Consider the following 13,332-nt stretch of genomic DNA (forward strand, 5'->3'; position numbering starts at 1 on the left):
TGGAAACTTTGGATGTGGAGGAACAAGTCTATGTTTTAAGAGAGTTTTCTTCGGCTGACAGATCTTATTACAGAGATGGCAATGGATATTGACAACTTTAAGCAAACTACTATGAGCGTTCATTCTTGGAGTTGGGACACAATTTACATTGTTTAGAAGTGTCCTCATGATGGATGGGTCAAGTTGAACTGTGATGAAGCCTATAAGAAGTCTGTTCATCTTGCTGGATGCAGATGGTTACCTCTCACCAGATTGAAAATTGTGACGTTTTTCATGTTGAGATGTGAGACATGTACCTTGGTTTGGACATGGCACAACGCCAAGGTATCACTCACCTCATAGTGAAAAGTGACTCAAAAGCTTTGGTGGATATGGTATTGGGTAAGTGCAATATCAATGGATCAACCCTAATTTTGTTTCGTCGAATTCAACACATTTTCAATCTTCAGTGGCAAGTTCAGATTACCCATATATGGCAAGAAGGTAACGAATGTGCGGGTTGGTTGACTAATCTAAGCATAACCCATAATTATCTTGAGACTATTGAAGAAAGTAAAAGACAAAATACTTTCATATTTTATTATTACAGCCCTAAGCTGTTTATATAGGAAAAGAAATTACAATAGTAAAACTGAGTAATAATGACAGAATAAAAATAAACATAATAATATAAAATAAAAGAGAATAAAATCTAATTTCTCTCGATTCTTCAACACCCCCCCTCAAGTTGGTGCATAGATATCTGTCATGCCCAACTTGGCTATAAGTCGCTCAAAATTGGGTCTTGCCAAACTTTTTGTCAAGATATCAGCAGTTTGCTGATTGGAAGTCACAAATGGCAGACATATAACTCCAGCATCAATTTTTTCTTTTATGAAATGGCGGTCAATCTCAATATGCTTGGTTCTATCATGTTGTACAGGGTTGTGAGCTATACTTATTGCTGCTTTGCTATCACAGAACAGTTTTAAGGGTGAGTCAACTTTCATTTTCAGTTCCTCCAAGAGTTTACGAATCCATAAAAGTTCACAGATTCCTTGAGCCATTGCTCTGAATTCAGCTTCTGCACTGCTTCGAGCAACAACCCCTTGTTTCTTACTTCTCCAAGTAACTAAATTTCCCCAAACATAGGCACAATATCCAGTGGTGGATTTTCTATCAGTAATTGATCCTGCCCAATCAGCATCTGTAAATATAGAGACTTCTCTGTCATTAGTTTTCTTGAAGCACAAACCCTTTCCAGGATTGGATTTCAAGTACCTTAAGATTCGATAAACTGCCTCCAAGTGTTCTTCATAGGGAGAATGCATGAATTGACTTACAACACTCACAGAGAAAGCGATGTCAGGTCTAGTGTGGGCTAGATAAATAAGTTTGCCGACTAACCTCTGGTATCTTCCAATCTCAACAGGAACACTGCCTTTCTCCCAAAGTTTAGCATTTAATTCCATAGGAGTATCTGCTGGTCTACACCCACTCATCCCAGTTTCTTCCAAGAGATCTAGGATGTATTTTCTTTGAGAAACAACAATTCCCTTCTTTGAGCGAGCAACTTCCATACCAAGAAAATATTTAAGCGCGCCTAAATCTTTGATCTCAAATTCTTTAGTCAAATTTTTCTTCAATCTTTCCATCTCAACAATGTCATCTCCTGTGAGAATAATATCATCTACATATACAATTAAAATTGAAATTTTACCAACATTAGAGAACTTCATGAACAGAGTATGGTCTGATTGTCCCTGCATATATCCTTGCCTTTTGACCGACTGAGTGAATTTTTCAAACCAAGCCCTTGGAGATTGCTTGAGACCATAAAGGGATTTTTGAAGTTTGCACACATTTGAACCAAATTTATCTTCAAAGCCAGGTGGGCTATCCATGTATACTTCCTCCTCCAAATCACCATTCAGAAAAGCATTCTTTACATCAAGTTGGTTAAGAGACCAATCTAAATTCACTGCCAAGGACAAGAGAACTCTAATAGTGTTTAATTTGGCAACGGGAGCAAAAGTCTCTGAGTAATCAATGCCATATGTCTGAGTAAACCCTTTAGCAACCAAGCGTGCCTTGTATCTTTCAACTGTGTTATCAGAATTATATTTCACAGTAAATACCCATTTACAGCCAACAGTATTCTTTCCTGTAGGTAATGTCATGACTCTCCAAGTTTGATTCTTCTCAAGAGCTCTCATCTCCTCAAGAACAGCTTCTTTCCACTTTGGAATTTTTAGAGCCTCCTGTATATTTTTTGGAATTTCTACAGTAGACAACTTAGAGGTAAATGCAGCAAATGAAGAAGACAATTTTGAGTATGACACATAATTAGACAAAGGATATTTAGTGCATGATCTAATAGGTTTTCTAATTGCAATAGGAAGGTCTAAATCAGGATACTCGACATGACTCTTAAGAATAGAAGAAGACTTACCTGTATCAAGATGATGTGTTGGATTATCTATTGGTTCAGAATCTTGGAAGGGTCGGAGAATGGGTCCTTCATTTCTCTGTTTATGGTTTCTTCTTTCAAAGACATTTCCCTTCCAAGTAGGGTCAATTGTAGTAAACCTGCTTTGTGTCTCTTTATCTGAGTCATTATGTTGTGGCATTTCAGGTGGTCCTTTATTATTATTGAGATCAAGAATTTGATCATTGTGATTTTCATTTGAAATTGTCGCCACTGAATCTGTCGAAACCTCATTCATAAGTGGATTGAGTTTCAATATGGATTCTTGGGCATTTTCTTTTGGTGCATCAATATAAGTCTCAGAATTTTGTGACAACACTATATCACTTAAAGTAATGATGTTTTCAAAAGTAAAAGATGAATCTTCCTTAAAATTTCCCCCCTGAAGATGAATGTCACTAAAAAATGGTTGATTTTCAACAAAAGTAACATCCATGGTTACAAAAATTCTTTTTGATTTTGGTTCAAAACACCGATACCCCTTCTGAGTTGGAGAGTAACCGGTAAACACACATTTTATTGCTCGTGGATCGAGTTTGTCAAGGTGTTTATGTTCATGAACAAAAGCAGTGCAACCAAAAACTTTTAGTGGCAAATCAGCAGAGACACTAGTCAATGGAAAATAATTTCGAAAAACATCAAGAGGTGTATGAAAATCTAAAACTTTAGATGGCATTCGATTGATTAAATATGATGCAGTTAAAACAGCTTCACCCCACAAATATTTTGGAACCTTATTTGCAAATAGTAAAGCTCTAGCAACCTCAAGGAGATGCCTATTCTTTCTCTCTGCAATTCCATTTTGTTGGGGTGTATTAACACAAGAACTTTGATGAACAACCCCATTTGCAAGAAAAAAATCGGACAAAAGTATATTAAAATATTCTTTACCATTGTCACTTCTGAAGACTTGAATATTTGTTTGGTATTGAGTGTGCACCATTTTAAAGAAATTTTTGACAACCTGTCCAACTTCCGATTTTTCTTTCAATAAATAAACCCAACAAATTCTAGTATGATCATCAATAAAAGTTATAAACCATTTTTTATTAGAAAATGTGTTTATTCTATTAGGACCCCAAACATCACTATGAATAACTGCAAACGGTTTTGATTGTTTATATGGTTGTGCAGAAAAAGAAGAACGGTGATGTTTAGCAAATTCACAAGTTTCACAATGAAATAAAGATGGATCCTTCTTAGAAAATAATTTAGGAAACAAATGTTTCAAATACGGAAAACTAGGATGTCCTAACCGTAAATGCCATAACATAATATCATCATTATTAGAAGAAACAAAAATAGATTCAAAGCAGGTACTTGTTTTTTGTTGGTCTTTGAAGTCGAGTCCATTGTCAAGATAATAGAGTCCTCCACTCTCCTTAGCATTGCCAATCATCTTCCCCGTGCTCAAATCCTTAAAAGTGCAATGAGAATGAAAGAAGTTAGCTTGACAATTTATATCCTTTGTTAATTTAGTAATGGATAATAGATTACATGATAAATTAGGAACATGTAAGACATCTTTTAAGGTTAACTTAGGTGACAGAATAACAGAACCTTTCCCTGCAATGGCTGAAAGAGAGCCATCTGCAATTTTAATTTTGTGGTTACCTGCACAAGGGCTATAAGAAGAAAATAGACTCGACTCCCCAGTCATATGATCAGTAGCACCAGAATCAATAATCCAAGTATGGCTGGGAGTGACACTAAGTAGAGCAGTATTTGGAAAATTACCTCTCTGAGCTATAGAGCAAGAAGAAGTTTGAGACTCAAGAAGTTTGTACAATTGATCTAACTGTTCCTTGGTGAAAGGAGATGGGCTTGAAGGAGACTGCTTCTCTTGATTAGATGTACCAGCTTGGAGCGCATGACCTTCGTTTCTTTCTTTTTTCTTCCAATTTAGAGGTTTTCCATGGAGCTTCCAACATGTATCACGTGTGTGCCATTGACGTTTGCAATGTTTGCACCATGGTTTCTTGCCAGCGCTCTTCCTGTCTTCATTTTTTGTGATTAGGGCAGAGCTTTCAACCTCACCAACATAAGGTGACTTACCCATCATAACACCTTGTCTCGCCTCTTCTCTTCTAACTTCTGAGAATGCTTCCCGAAGTGATGACAATGGGATCTTTCCCAATATTCTGCCTCGGACTTCATCAAGCCGCTTATTAAGCCCAACCAAGAACATGAATACACGGTCGTTCTCATGTCTCTTAAGAAACAGAACACTGTCCTCACAACACTTCCAATTATCATCATAGCAGAGATCCAATTCTTGCCATAGTGTCATCAACTCATTGTAATAGGTAGTGACATCTCTATCTCCTTGTCTGGTATGCCACAATCGTGATTTGAGATCGAAAATTTGAGAAGAATTCTGAATATCAGAATATGTTTCTTTGACAGCCTCCCAAACTTCCTTGGCAGTAGGAAAAAACATAAAAGGTTTTTTGATTGTTGATTCCATATTACTAAGCAACCAATCAATAATAACAGAGTTCTCAGATTTCCAAAACCTGTATTTTGGATCAGTTGTGGCAGACATTTGGACCTCTCCTGTTAGAAAACCATATATTCCCTTATCGTCTAAAATCAATCTTGCGGTTTGGGACCATTCGACATAATTTTTTCCATTTAGTTTCTGGATTTCAACCTTGAGGGCATTAGAAGTTCCCTCATGGCCAAAAAAATTGGAAGAACCATTCTGGCTGCTTAGGCCGCTGCCACTGCCACTTATGGCGCTGTCTAAATTGTCAGGGTTGTTGACTATGTCTGATTTTTTTTTTGCCAAACCATCGTCGTTGTCGCCGCTACCCATAAGGGCTACCTTCCATGGGGTATTGTGTGCCATTAGGTTTAGCTCAGTTGGTTAGAGCGCCAAACCCTAATGGTTGTGGTAGCTCAGTTGGTTAGAGCGCCAAACCCTAATGGTTGTGGAAATGTTTACAGAACCCTAACCAGAGCTCTTGATACCATGAAGAAAGTAAAAGACAAAATACTTTCATATTTTATTATTACAGCCCTAAGCTGTTTATATAGGAAAAGAAATTACAATAGTAAAACTGAGTAATAATGACAGAATAAAAATAAACATAATAATATAAAATAAAAGAGAATAAAATCTAATTTCTCTCGATTCTTCAACAACTATTTTTCAGAGACACCTTTTAGTGAACTACATAGACTTATTTGATGATATTTTTGAAGCTTTGCATGCCCAAAAGTGTTGGCCTAGTTTTTTTAGTATTTTTTTTCATTTCTTTGGGCTTTGGCCCCCTTTTTGTACAACAAAACATCATTTTTAAAATATTAAATACACAATTTTTTAATAAAAATTTTCATTTTTAATTTTCACTCTCATTCTTCCATTCCCATAGTTGAACTCACTATAAAGAACACCAACACCAATCATTGTTCACCACCAACCTTCTATTTTTCCTTTTTTCAAAATCTCCAAAAAACAATGGCTTACTAAAGCTCCTCAAACTTGTCCCGACCCATTGTATCCATGATTTCACCCTCCCAATCTTCAAGAATTAACCAAGAACGGTACCACGAAGAAAGAAAGAACAAGAACTGGAACATAGATTGAGGAAAAGTAAGGACTGTTAATTCACATATCTCCCCAAACCAACTCGAAAACAAAGGATAATTCTTAAAATTGTGAGTTTTTCTTTAGAACTACTTTCACATTCGCATATGGGTTATGAGTTCGAAGTCTATTTTTATTTGTATGATTAAACTGATTATTTTGGGTTTAGTTATGGGTTTTCTTAAAACTTGTGAGTGAGAGAACTATGAATTTTAGCATGTAAGAAATATTTTGTGAAATTGCATTCAATTGCCTCTGAAATCATGCATTATGCATATGTGTTGTTCATGATGTGTTAAGAATTTAAGAAATAGAGTAAATTGTGATAGGTGAAATATTGGGTTAATGGGTTTCCAAATTTCATCGTATGTCGTTCTGCCTCTAATTATTCTTTTGTTTTGCTTCTGATTTCTCTTTTCTGCTTCCAGATAGTTTTGCCTCTAATTCTCTTTTTGTTTATGGGCAATTTTGCCTCTGATCACACCCCCTCTAGTCAAAATTTGTTTATGAACATGCTGCTTTTGATCCAAGTTCTTATGATTACACTGCCTCTGATCAGAATCTACATCTGATTAATAACCTGCTTCTGATCATGCTTCCTCTAATCCTCTAGTCGAAATTGCCTCTGGTCCAAGCTTCCTAATTTGAATCTGGAATTTAAAACGTAGATTCACAATTTAAACAAACAACTAGCTAAAGTTTTTAGAATTGATTTAGAATTATGGTATCATCTGATTGTAATGTATTATTGAGTTTATGAAACAATTGTGTGGGTGAATGGTGCATTGCATACATAACATTGCAAATGGATTGCATTCATCAAGTCATAATATCTATTGTTCAAGTACACGGTGGGACATTTGAGGATTGTTGCAGGCATGAAACAATTAGTAAAAGAAGAACAATAGGGACACTGATTGAGGTCATGGTCAGACCAACTTTACCAAGATGTCTCAGTTATCTTGGTGAACAACGTCAAAGATAATTGAGAAACTTTTCCATAATTTAAAAAGAAAGATGACATGCACTTTTCTAAATTTTTAAGTAAAAGAAGGGAGTATTAATTGACATATGTTATGAAAAGTTAAAGTTAATGTTTAACATAAATCGTTTATTATTTCATGATTTATATGCATATGTGAAAATAAAATTTTTAAACTACTCCTCCACTTTTTAGAACTCAATGAGATTATCATCTCATCCCTTATTTTCTTATATTATAGCAGATAAAAGTGGTTGATAATTAATTCCAGCACTACAGGATAGTCTTAGCGAACTTGTTTTGAATTAGTTTTTGTTTCAATTATGTGAATTGATGTATTAGGGAATCATGAACTTTTGATTATTGAAGTTGAATTTTTATTTTTAATAATTCATTAAACAAAAATTATAAACTATATTCAATAATAACATTTTAATGTCTTATAATGATTATCTCTATTTTTATTAAAATATATAAATTTATTCTCATATTCTAAATAATTGGTAATGAGGAAAATCTTCGGAAGCTCGCACACAACACAATCACTTCATCCTAAATTTCATTTATTTATTTATATAAAAAAATATATATACGAAGAAAAGTTTTCAAATTGATTTGGGAATTAAACAGAAACAGTTCAGTTCGGAAAATGGAGAGAAGGAAACCGAAAGCAGTATTCATGGCCTTCGGTACTAAAGGCGATGTTTACCCTCTTGCTGTAACTACTCCTTCTTCTTCTTCTTCTCTCTTAGTTTTTTCATTTCCGTCAACGATCTAGGCTTACAAATTTAGCCCTTTTGTTCCGTTAAAAGCACACCATACAGGGTCATATCACTACCAAAACTATTGAAACTTAATTTTGTACTCCTAAATCTCTTTTTTCTTTTTTACTTATTATGGAGTCTTCTCGAACGAATTACATGCAAAAAATACCTATTCATAATTTTTGTCAATGAATACAGAAACAGTTATGTTATAAGACTATATACATTAATGTGGTGTAAGATCGTTTATTGTTCTTGTCTTTGATTTCAATTCTGATTTTACAATAGTTTTGTTAATTGAAGGCCATTGCAGCAGCTTTTGCTTGTGACCAGAAACAATACAACGTGATTCTAATAACTCATTCAGCACACAAGGTTTGCGTGATAAGCATTTTACATCGCGTCAATTAGAGCATTATTTTTCTAGTCACTATTGATGTAGGATACTCCTTCATTATTTTGCATTATATTACAAAACAATAGCAATTTGTTTAAATTTCGTTATTTAAAAGTTATCCATAAAATTTCAAGAGATACAAAGAAATAGCTTTTTATTCTTACAACAACTGTGTTAAAATTAAGATGTTCTACTTCTTTGTATTTTCTTTTCTTACTGCTAAAAAGCTGATATTCTTGTACTTGAACAAAATATTTCCTTCCAGAGCTTAAGTCCTCACTTGAGTGAAAAACATGTTGAATATTGCGCAGTTTCATCACCCCCGGTTCTTTCTGCTGATCAGAATAATGATATTGAAGGTTTGAGCTGTCTACTTGGTTTCACTCAAAATTTGGAGAGCTATTATTATAAGAGGAAAGTCTATAATTCTAATAGGTCTTTTATTTTATCAGGGCAAGCAGAGTCATCCTTTTTATTGCAGAAAAAGAAAATTACTGGAGATCATAGACGAGAATGCTATTCTCTAATTGAAAGGATATTTGATGATGGCCTGAGCTTGGATGGTGATCTTATCGTGATAAATTTTTTTGCTTTGGTACTTGAAATTGAGAATTGTAGTTGAGATTTTTTTTACTAGTTTTTGAGATCATTGTGGATGAGGGTTTTTTGAAACTAGGACTTGTTATTGTTAGTGGCAATTGATTTATAGAAATGTTCCAATAGCTGCATCCTAATAGAAAAGTACAATAATGTTTCCATCACATAACATTAAGTGGAATATTCTTTTGAACTAATGAAATTTCTAAACTGCTATGCATGTATGTTGTCCACTTGCTTATTATATACATGATACATATATGATCCCTAATTCCACTATTTGGTTAAATGATCTTTTGATTGAGGAGATATTCATGATTGTTCAGGAAGGATGGAGTCTTGCAGAATGTTTTTCTATCCGTTGCATTGTAGCTGCACCTTATGTTGTTCCATACAGGTACTTAAGAAGTTCATTTCCTTTCTGTATTATCAACTATCAATGAATTTGGATACAATTATGCTTGTTTTGTGTTGAGAAGTGACGCTCTTGCAAGGGCATCCATACACGAGTTTCTCCTAACATTTGAGATTCAGAAATTTTAGGGCTCGTTTACTTTGTGAAAACATTTCCTATATTTCAGTTTTTAAAATTTGTGTTAACTTCACATTTTAATAATGAGGTAAGAGACTTTTGAAGTGAACAATTCTCTATATTTCTTGACACAATGAAATGTCAAAAAATTGATTTCATTATTTTCGGAAATGCATCTTCATTAACTAACATTTCGTCTTCTTTTCAAGACAATAGTTCACTTCAAGAGTCTCTCATCAATGTAAATGAACACACATTTTAGAGAATGAAAACACAACGTTTCACAAAGTAACCAAGGCCTTAGTTTTCCTTAATTATAAAACATGAAAACTTTGAAAATTACAAAATGTAGCCCATAGCTATTGGTTGGCCAAGAGTTCTTGAATATTTTATTTGTTTCACTCATGAACTGTTAACTACTCCCTCCAGTCTCAATTATAAGCACAAAAAAAAAAAATACATGTATTTGTTGCCTTCAAATATAAGCAAAAGTCAATTAATCTATCAATATTTAATGACATTGTTCCAAAAATATCCTTGCACTAATTCCTTAATATTGTGGGAGATGTCCATAATTGTTAGGAGTAAGTTAATTATTGTATTTCTTTTCTACATGAAATTATGAAAACTAAATGCACTTAGCGACTATTTTTTTAAGTGTGAAAGTATAATTAAGACTGGACGAGCAGTGTTGTCGATAGCGGAGAGGCCAAAATCTGCTATTTTTGGCCGCCATGGCCTCATAGCCGCCATAGTCGCCATCACGTGTAAAGAAAACTGAATCACAATGTTCAAGTAAAAAGGGTTGTCTGTAAGTTGTTTGCAATAGTCAGCAGGTTAGCTGATTTAAATGTCCTTCAATTTTTGCCTCAGAAATGCAGCACTTTTTCAGTTTTCATATGCACTAAAGATGTTTGAATATACGATATGCATCCAGTAAATGAAGGAATTTAGATTTTGAACCTACTTTTATAACACATTTTGATCTTTTTTAATCTTTCATTTACTGTGTAGTGCACCTGCATCATTTGAAAGACAATTCCAAAGAGAACTTCCTCTTCTGTATAGATATCTTACTGAAGCTCCTTCTGGTAAGGTATTTCTTCAGTTACTATGTTCTAATGTTTTTTGTTTGGAAAGATGCTACAAGTGATTCTGTTTATTTTCCTTCTTCTACATGTGCTTTCCGTTTATAAAAGAGAAACCGTTGTGTAAAATAAAGACAAATTTTTTCCCAACCATCTTGTTTCCCAACAGGTTTGCTGGAAGGATGTGACTCATTGGATGTGGCCTCTTTTCACAGAAAATTGGGGATCATGGAGAAATGACAACTTACATCTGAGTCCATGTCCATTTACTGTTAGTGTTTCCTATTATTTTTCTTCACTACGTCTAATAAACTTTATTTATGGCAACTTGTTTGTGCTTCAAAATTCAAACAATGTTTGTGCCACCTTATCCGATTGAACTTAGACAGGCCATCTTTTGTTGTTATTTTATTGATTTTAGGATCCAGTTACAGGCATTCCTACTTGGTATGATAGGCCACAATCTCCTCTTGTGATGTAAGTCAAGATATTTGAATGCTAAATTGTTTTGTAGGAAATTAGTTTCAATGAAGTCTGTCTCAGTACTTACAAAACAGCTTCATATTGATATTTTTTTGGTGTTGTTGCCGGAATATTTTATGTCTTATTTGTATATCAACTATCCAGCTACATCTAAATTGTTTGGAGTTTTGAAATGATGTATTTTATGGTGATTTGTATAAGTTTTTTTTATAACCAATTAAATTGCCATTGAGGATTTTTTCTGTTTTGGTCCTATCAGTGCTGTCAAATAGCGGCTATAGATACACTATAGTACTATAGCATAGTGGAATATGAACAAATTACTATTTCCGCGATTCGCTATGTTGTACATAGTGTTGTTAACTAGTAGCTATAGGGGCCGCTATAGTATTGTAGCATAACAAGAGTTTGAACAAACCGGTTTTTTTTACAATTCATGATTGACAACAGTGGATCATACACATTAAAATTCCGAATAAACAATTATTTCCTTTTGATGCAACTTAATTATAGGATTTTATATTTAATTTTGATTTATATAATTGCCTGATCACATAAATTTACATGGTCTTTTGAAGTGATAAGGAATATTAGGTCTACTTTTATAGCTGACTATGCACTGTTCAACAGGTATGGCTTTAGTAAAGAAGTCGTGGAATGTCCGGGTATGCTCATTTGTCTTTGATAAAAATTATTTTACTATATTCCATTGTTTTAAATATAATAGATTTAATGTTCCACTTTCCAAGTAGCTTAGATTCACTGTACAGAGGTTGAATAGATTCAAGTAAATGTACATATATGGTCGAAAAGGCTTAGAACAATTATACAAATACAATATTTTGGCCATTGCATTGTTTCTTCATCCTCCATACTCATGAAAGGCCGTTGCAGCTTGTCATATGGATGAAATTCTTGCTCTGCAAAGAACCTCTCGGCTCTGCCAACCCATCCAACGATATCTAATTCCGTAAAGTCAGGTAACTCCACCTTCTTATAGCCCACATAATCATATCCCCGTCACTGGCTCTTTCTTGAATATCTGTTAGGACAGACCATTGATAGATCCCGAAAATCTAGGTAGTTAAACTATATATTATTGAATGGTAAAGATGGGCTCAAGAGCTCCTCAATGGTGGAAAGTACTTGAGAAAGGATAAACCAAAGTTCCAGAACTCCTGACCAGTGCAAGGTGCTCCTTGCCAGAGAGAAATCTCTCCTAACAATAATTCCCCATGATCCTTCCTCACTCCCTACTCATGATATATTCTCATTCCCTAGCAAACTCTCCTAGAATCATGGTCCACATCACTAACTTCCACTCCCCTTCCTCTTCTTCTTTCCTTTGTGGGCAAACACTCTCCAAATAGCAGGCTTGGGCCTTGCTTCAGTAGTCTCATTATTAAACGGTTCAAAGTTCTATCACTGTCAAAGGAAATAAGCTCTCACGGTTTTGGATGAAACTAGGATGTCATTTGGCCCTTTAGAGGCAGAGGTGGGGTGACATGGGCATGCTACAAGATCCCCATATTTTATTATTTTCTTACGCAAATGGTATTGATTGGTTATTTATGATATTTTTATTCATATTTTTATAGTCCCATGTTGGATAGTGATATGGCCTAAAAAGTGACTATATGAGGTGGACATCTCTCACCTAACAAGCTAGTGTTGTGGGGTTTAACTGAAAGACAACAAGAATAATGTATTATTGATTGAAAATCATAACTATCATAGAAGATGACCCCTGTAATATTGATACGAATAAAAATAGGTTTGGGAATGTATATGTGAGAAGGAATAAAAAGAATGTTAGTTAGTTAGTTTTCTTTTTAGCTTAGCTGTCATTCTATTAGAAATTGGAGCCAAAACAGATTACTATAAATAGCAATCTGTTAGGAGCAGTTAGGGGGGTTTTAGGGAAGAAGTAGAATTGGTTGGACTGATTCATAGGGAATCAGGAATTTTCTTCTCTAAGCTTGTAACGTGTTCTTCATTGCGAAATAATACATTCAATTCAGAATCACCTTGATTCTGAATAGCATTCTTCTATTCTATCCCTAATTCCTCTTCTCTGAGTTACCAGTTGTAACACTGGTATCAGAGACACCGATTCTGGTGTCCTGTGATCGGTTGTTTCCGCTGCGATTGCGTATGGTTTTGACGAGAAACATGGCTCGTTCTTCGGATGATTGGAATTTAGAGAGAGAAAAAATACGCACGAGGCTTGACCTAAATGAAGCGAGGACGAAGAAAACCGAAGAATTGCTTGCTGCAATCGCAAGCAAATTAGGAGTGCGATCTGATGACGATCATGGTGATGGAGGCAGTGAGATCGGAGATCGTGAATCCATCAGGGAGAAAGGGCAAAATCGTTGGCAGAAATTGGAAATCCCAATTTTTTCCGGTGAGGACGCTTTTGGTTGGACA

The 13,332-nt window shown here is 34.7% G+C and overlaps 2 protein-coding genes across 13 annotated transcripts in view; one reads left to right on the top strand and one right to left on the bottom strand.

The window, feature by feature from the left end:
- Positions 1–722: 722 nt before the first annotated feature.
- LOC140921086 (uncharacterized) lies at positions 723–5,318 on the bottom strand. Its single transcript, XM_073370923.1, has 5 exons — positions 3,788–5,318; positions 2,373–2,620; positions 2,033–2,240; positions 921–1,501; positions 723–818 (listed from the first exon to the last, which is right to left on the bottom strand). Exons 1-5 carry the CDS (start codon positions 5,316–5,318, stop codon positions 723–725), a joined length of 2,664 nt encoding a protein of 887 aa, XP_073227024.1.
- A 2,284-nt stretch (positions 5,319–7,602) lies between these two features.
- Positions 7,603–13,332, top strand: part of LOC101507755 (sterol 3-beta-glucosyltransferase UGT80A2) — a 15,463-nt gene continuing 9,733 nt past the window's right edge. For all 12 annotated transcript variants that reach the window (XR_001144554.3, XR_001144552.3, XR_001144553.3 and 9 more), the window contains exons 1-9: positions 7,603–7,759; positions 8,109–8,180; positions 8,468–8,561; positions 8,655–8,797; positions 9,126–9,196; positions 10,346–10,427; positions 10,589–10,690; positions 10,841–10,896; positions 11,533–11,567. Coding sequence is in view for 5 of the 12 variants with exons in the window: in XM_004488079.4 (XP_004488136.1) it covers positions 7,691–7,759; positions 8,109–8,180; positions 8,468–8,561; positions 8,655–8,797; positions 9,126–9,196; positions 10,346–10,427; positions 10,589–10,690; positions 10,841–10,896; positions 11,533–11,567 (724 nt within the window). In the remaining 7 variants the exon portion in view is untranslated. The remainder of the gene's footprint in view (positions 7,760–8,108; positions 8,181–8,467; positions 8,562–8,654; positions 8,798–9,125; positions 9,197–10,345; positions 10,428–10,588; positions 10,691–10,840; positions 10,897–11,532; positions 11,568–13,332) is intronic.

The sequence above is a fragment of the Cicer arietinum genome, chromosome 1 (assembly GCF_000331145.2).
Source record: "Cicer arietinum cultivar CDC Frontier isolate Library 1 chromosome 1, Cicar.CDCFrontier_v2.0, whole genome shotgun sequence".
Classification (NCBI taxonomy): Eukaryota; Viridiplantae; Streptophyta; class Magnoliopsida; order Fabales; family Fabaceae; genus Cicer; species Cicer arietinum.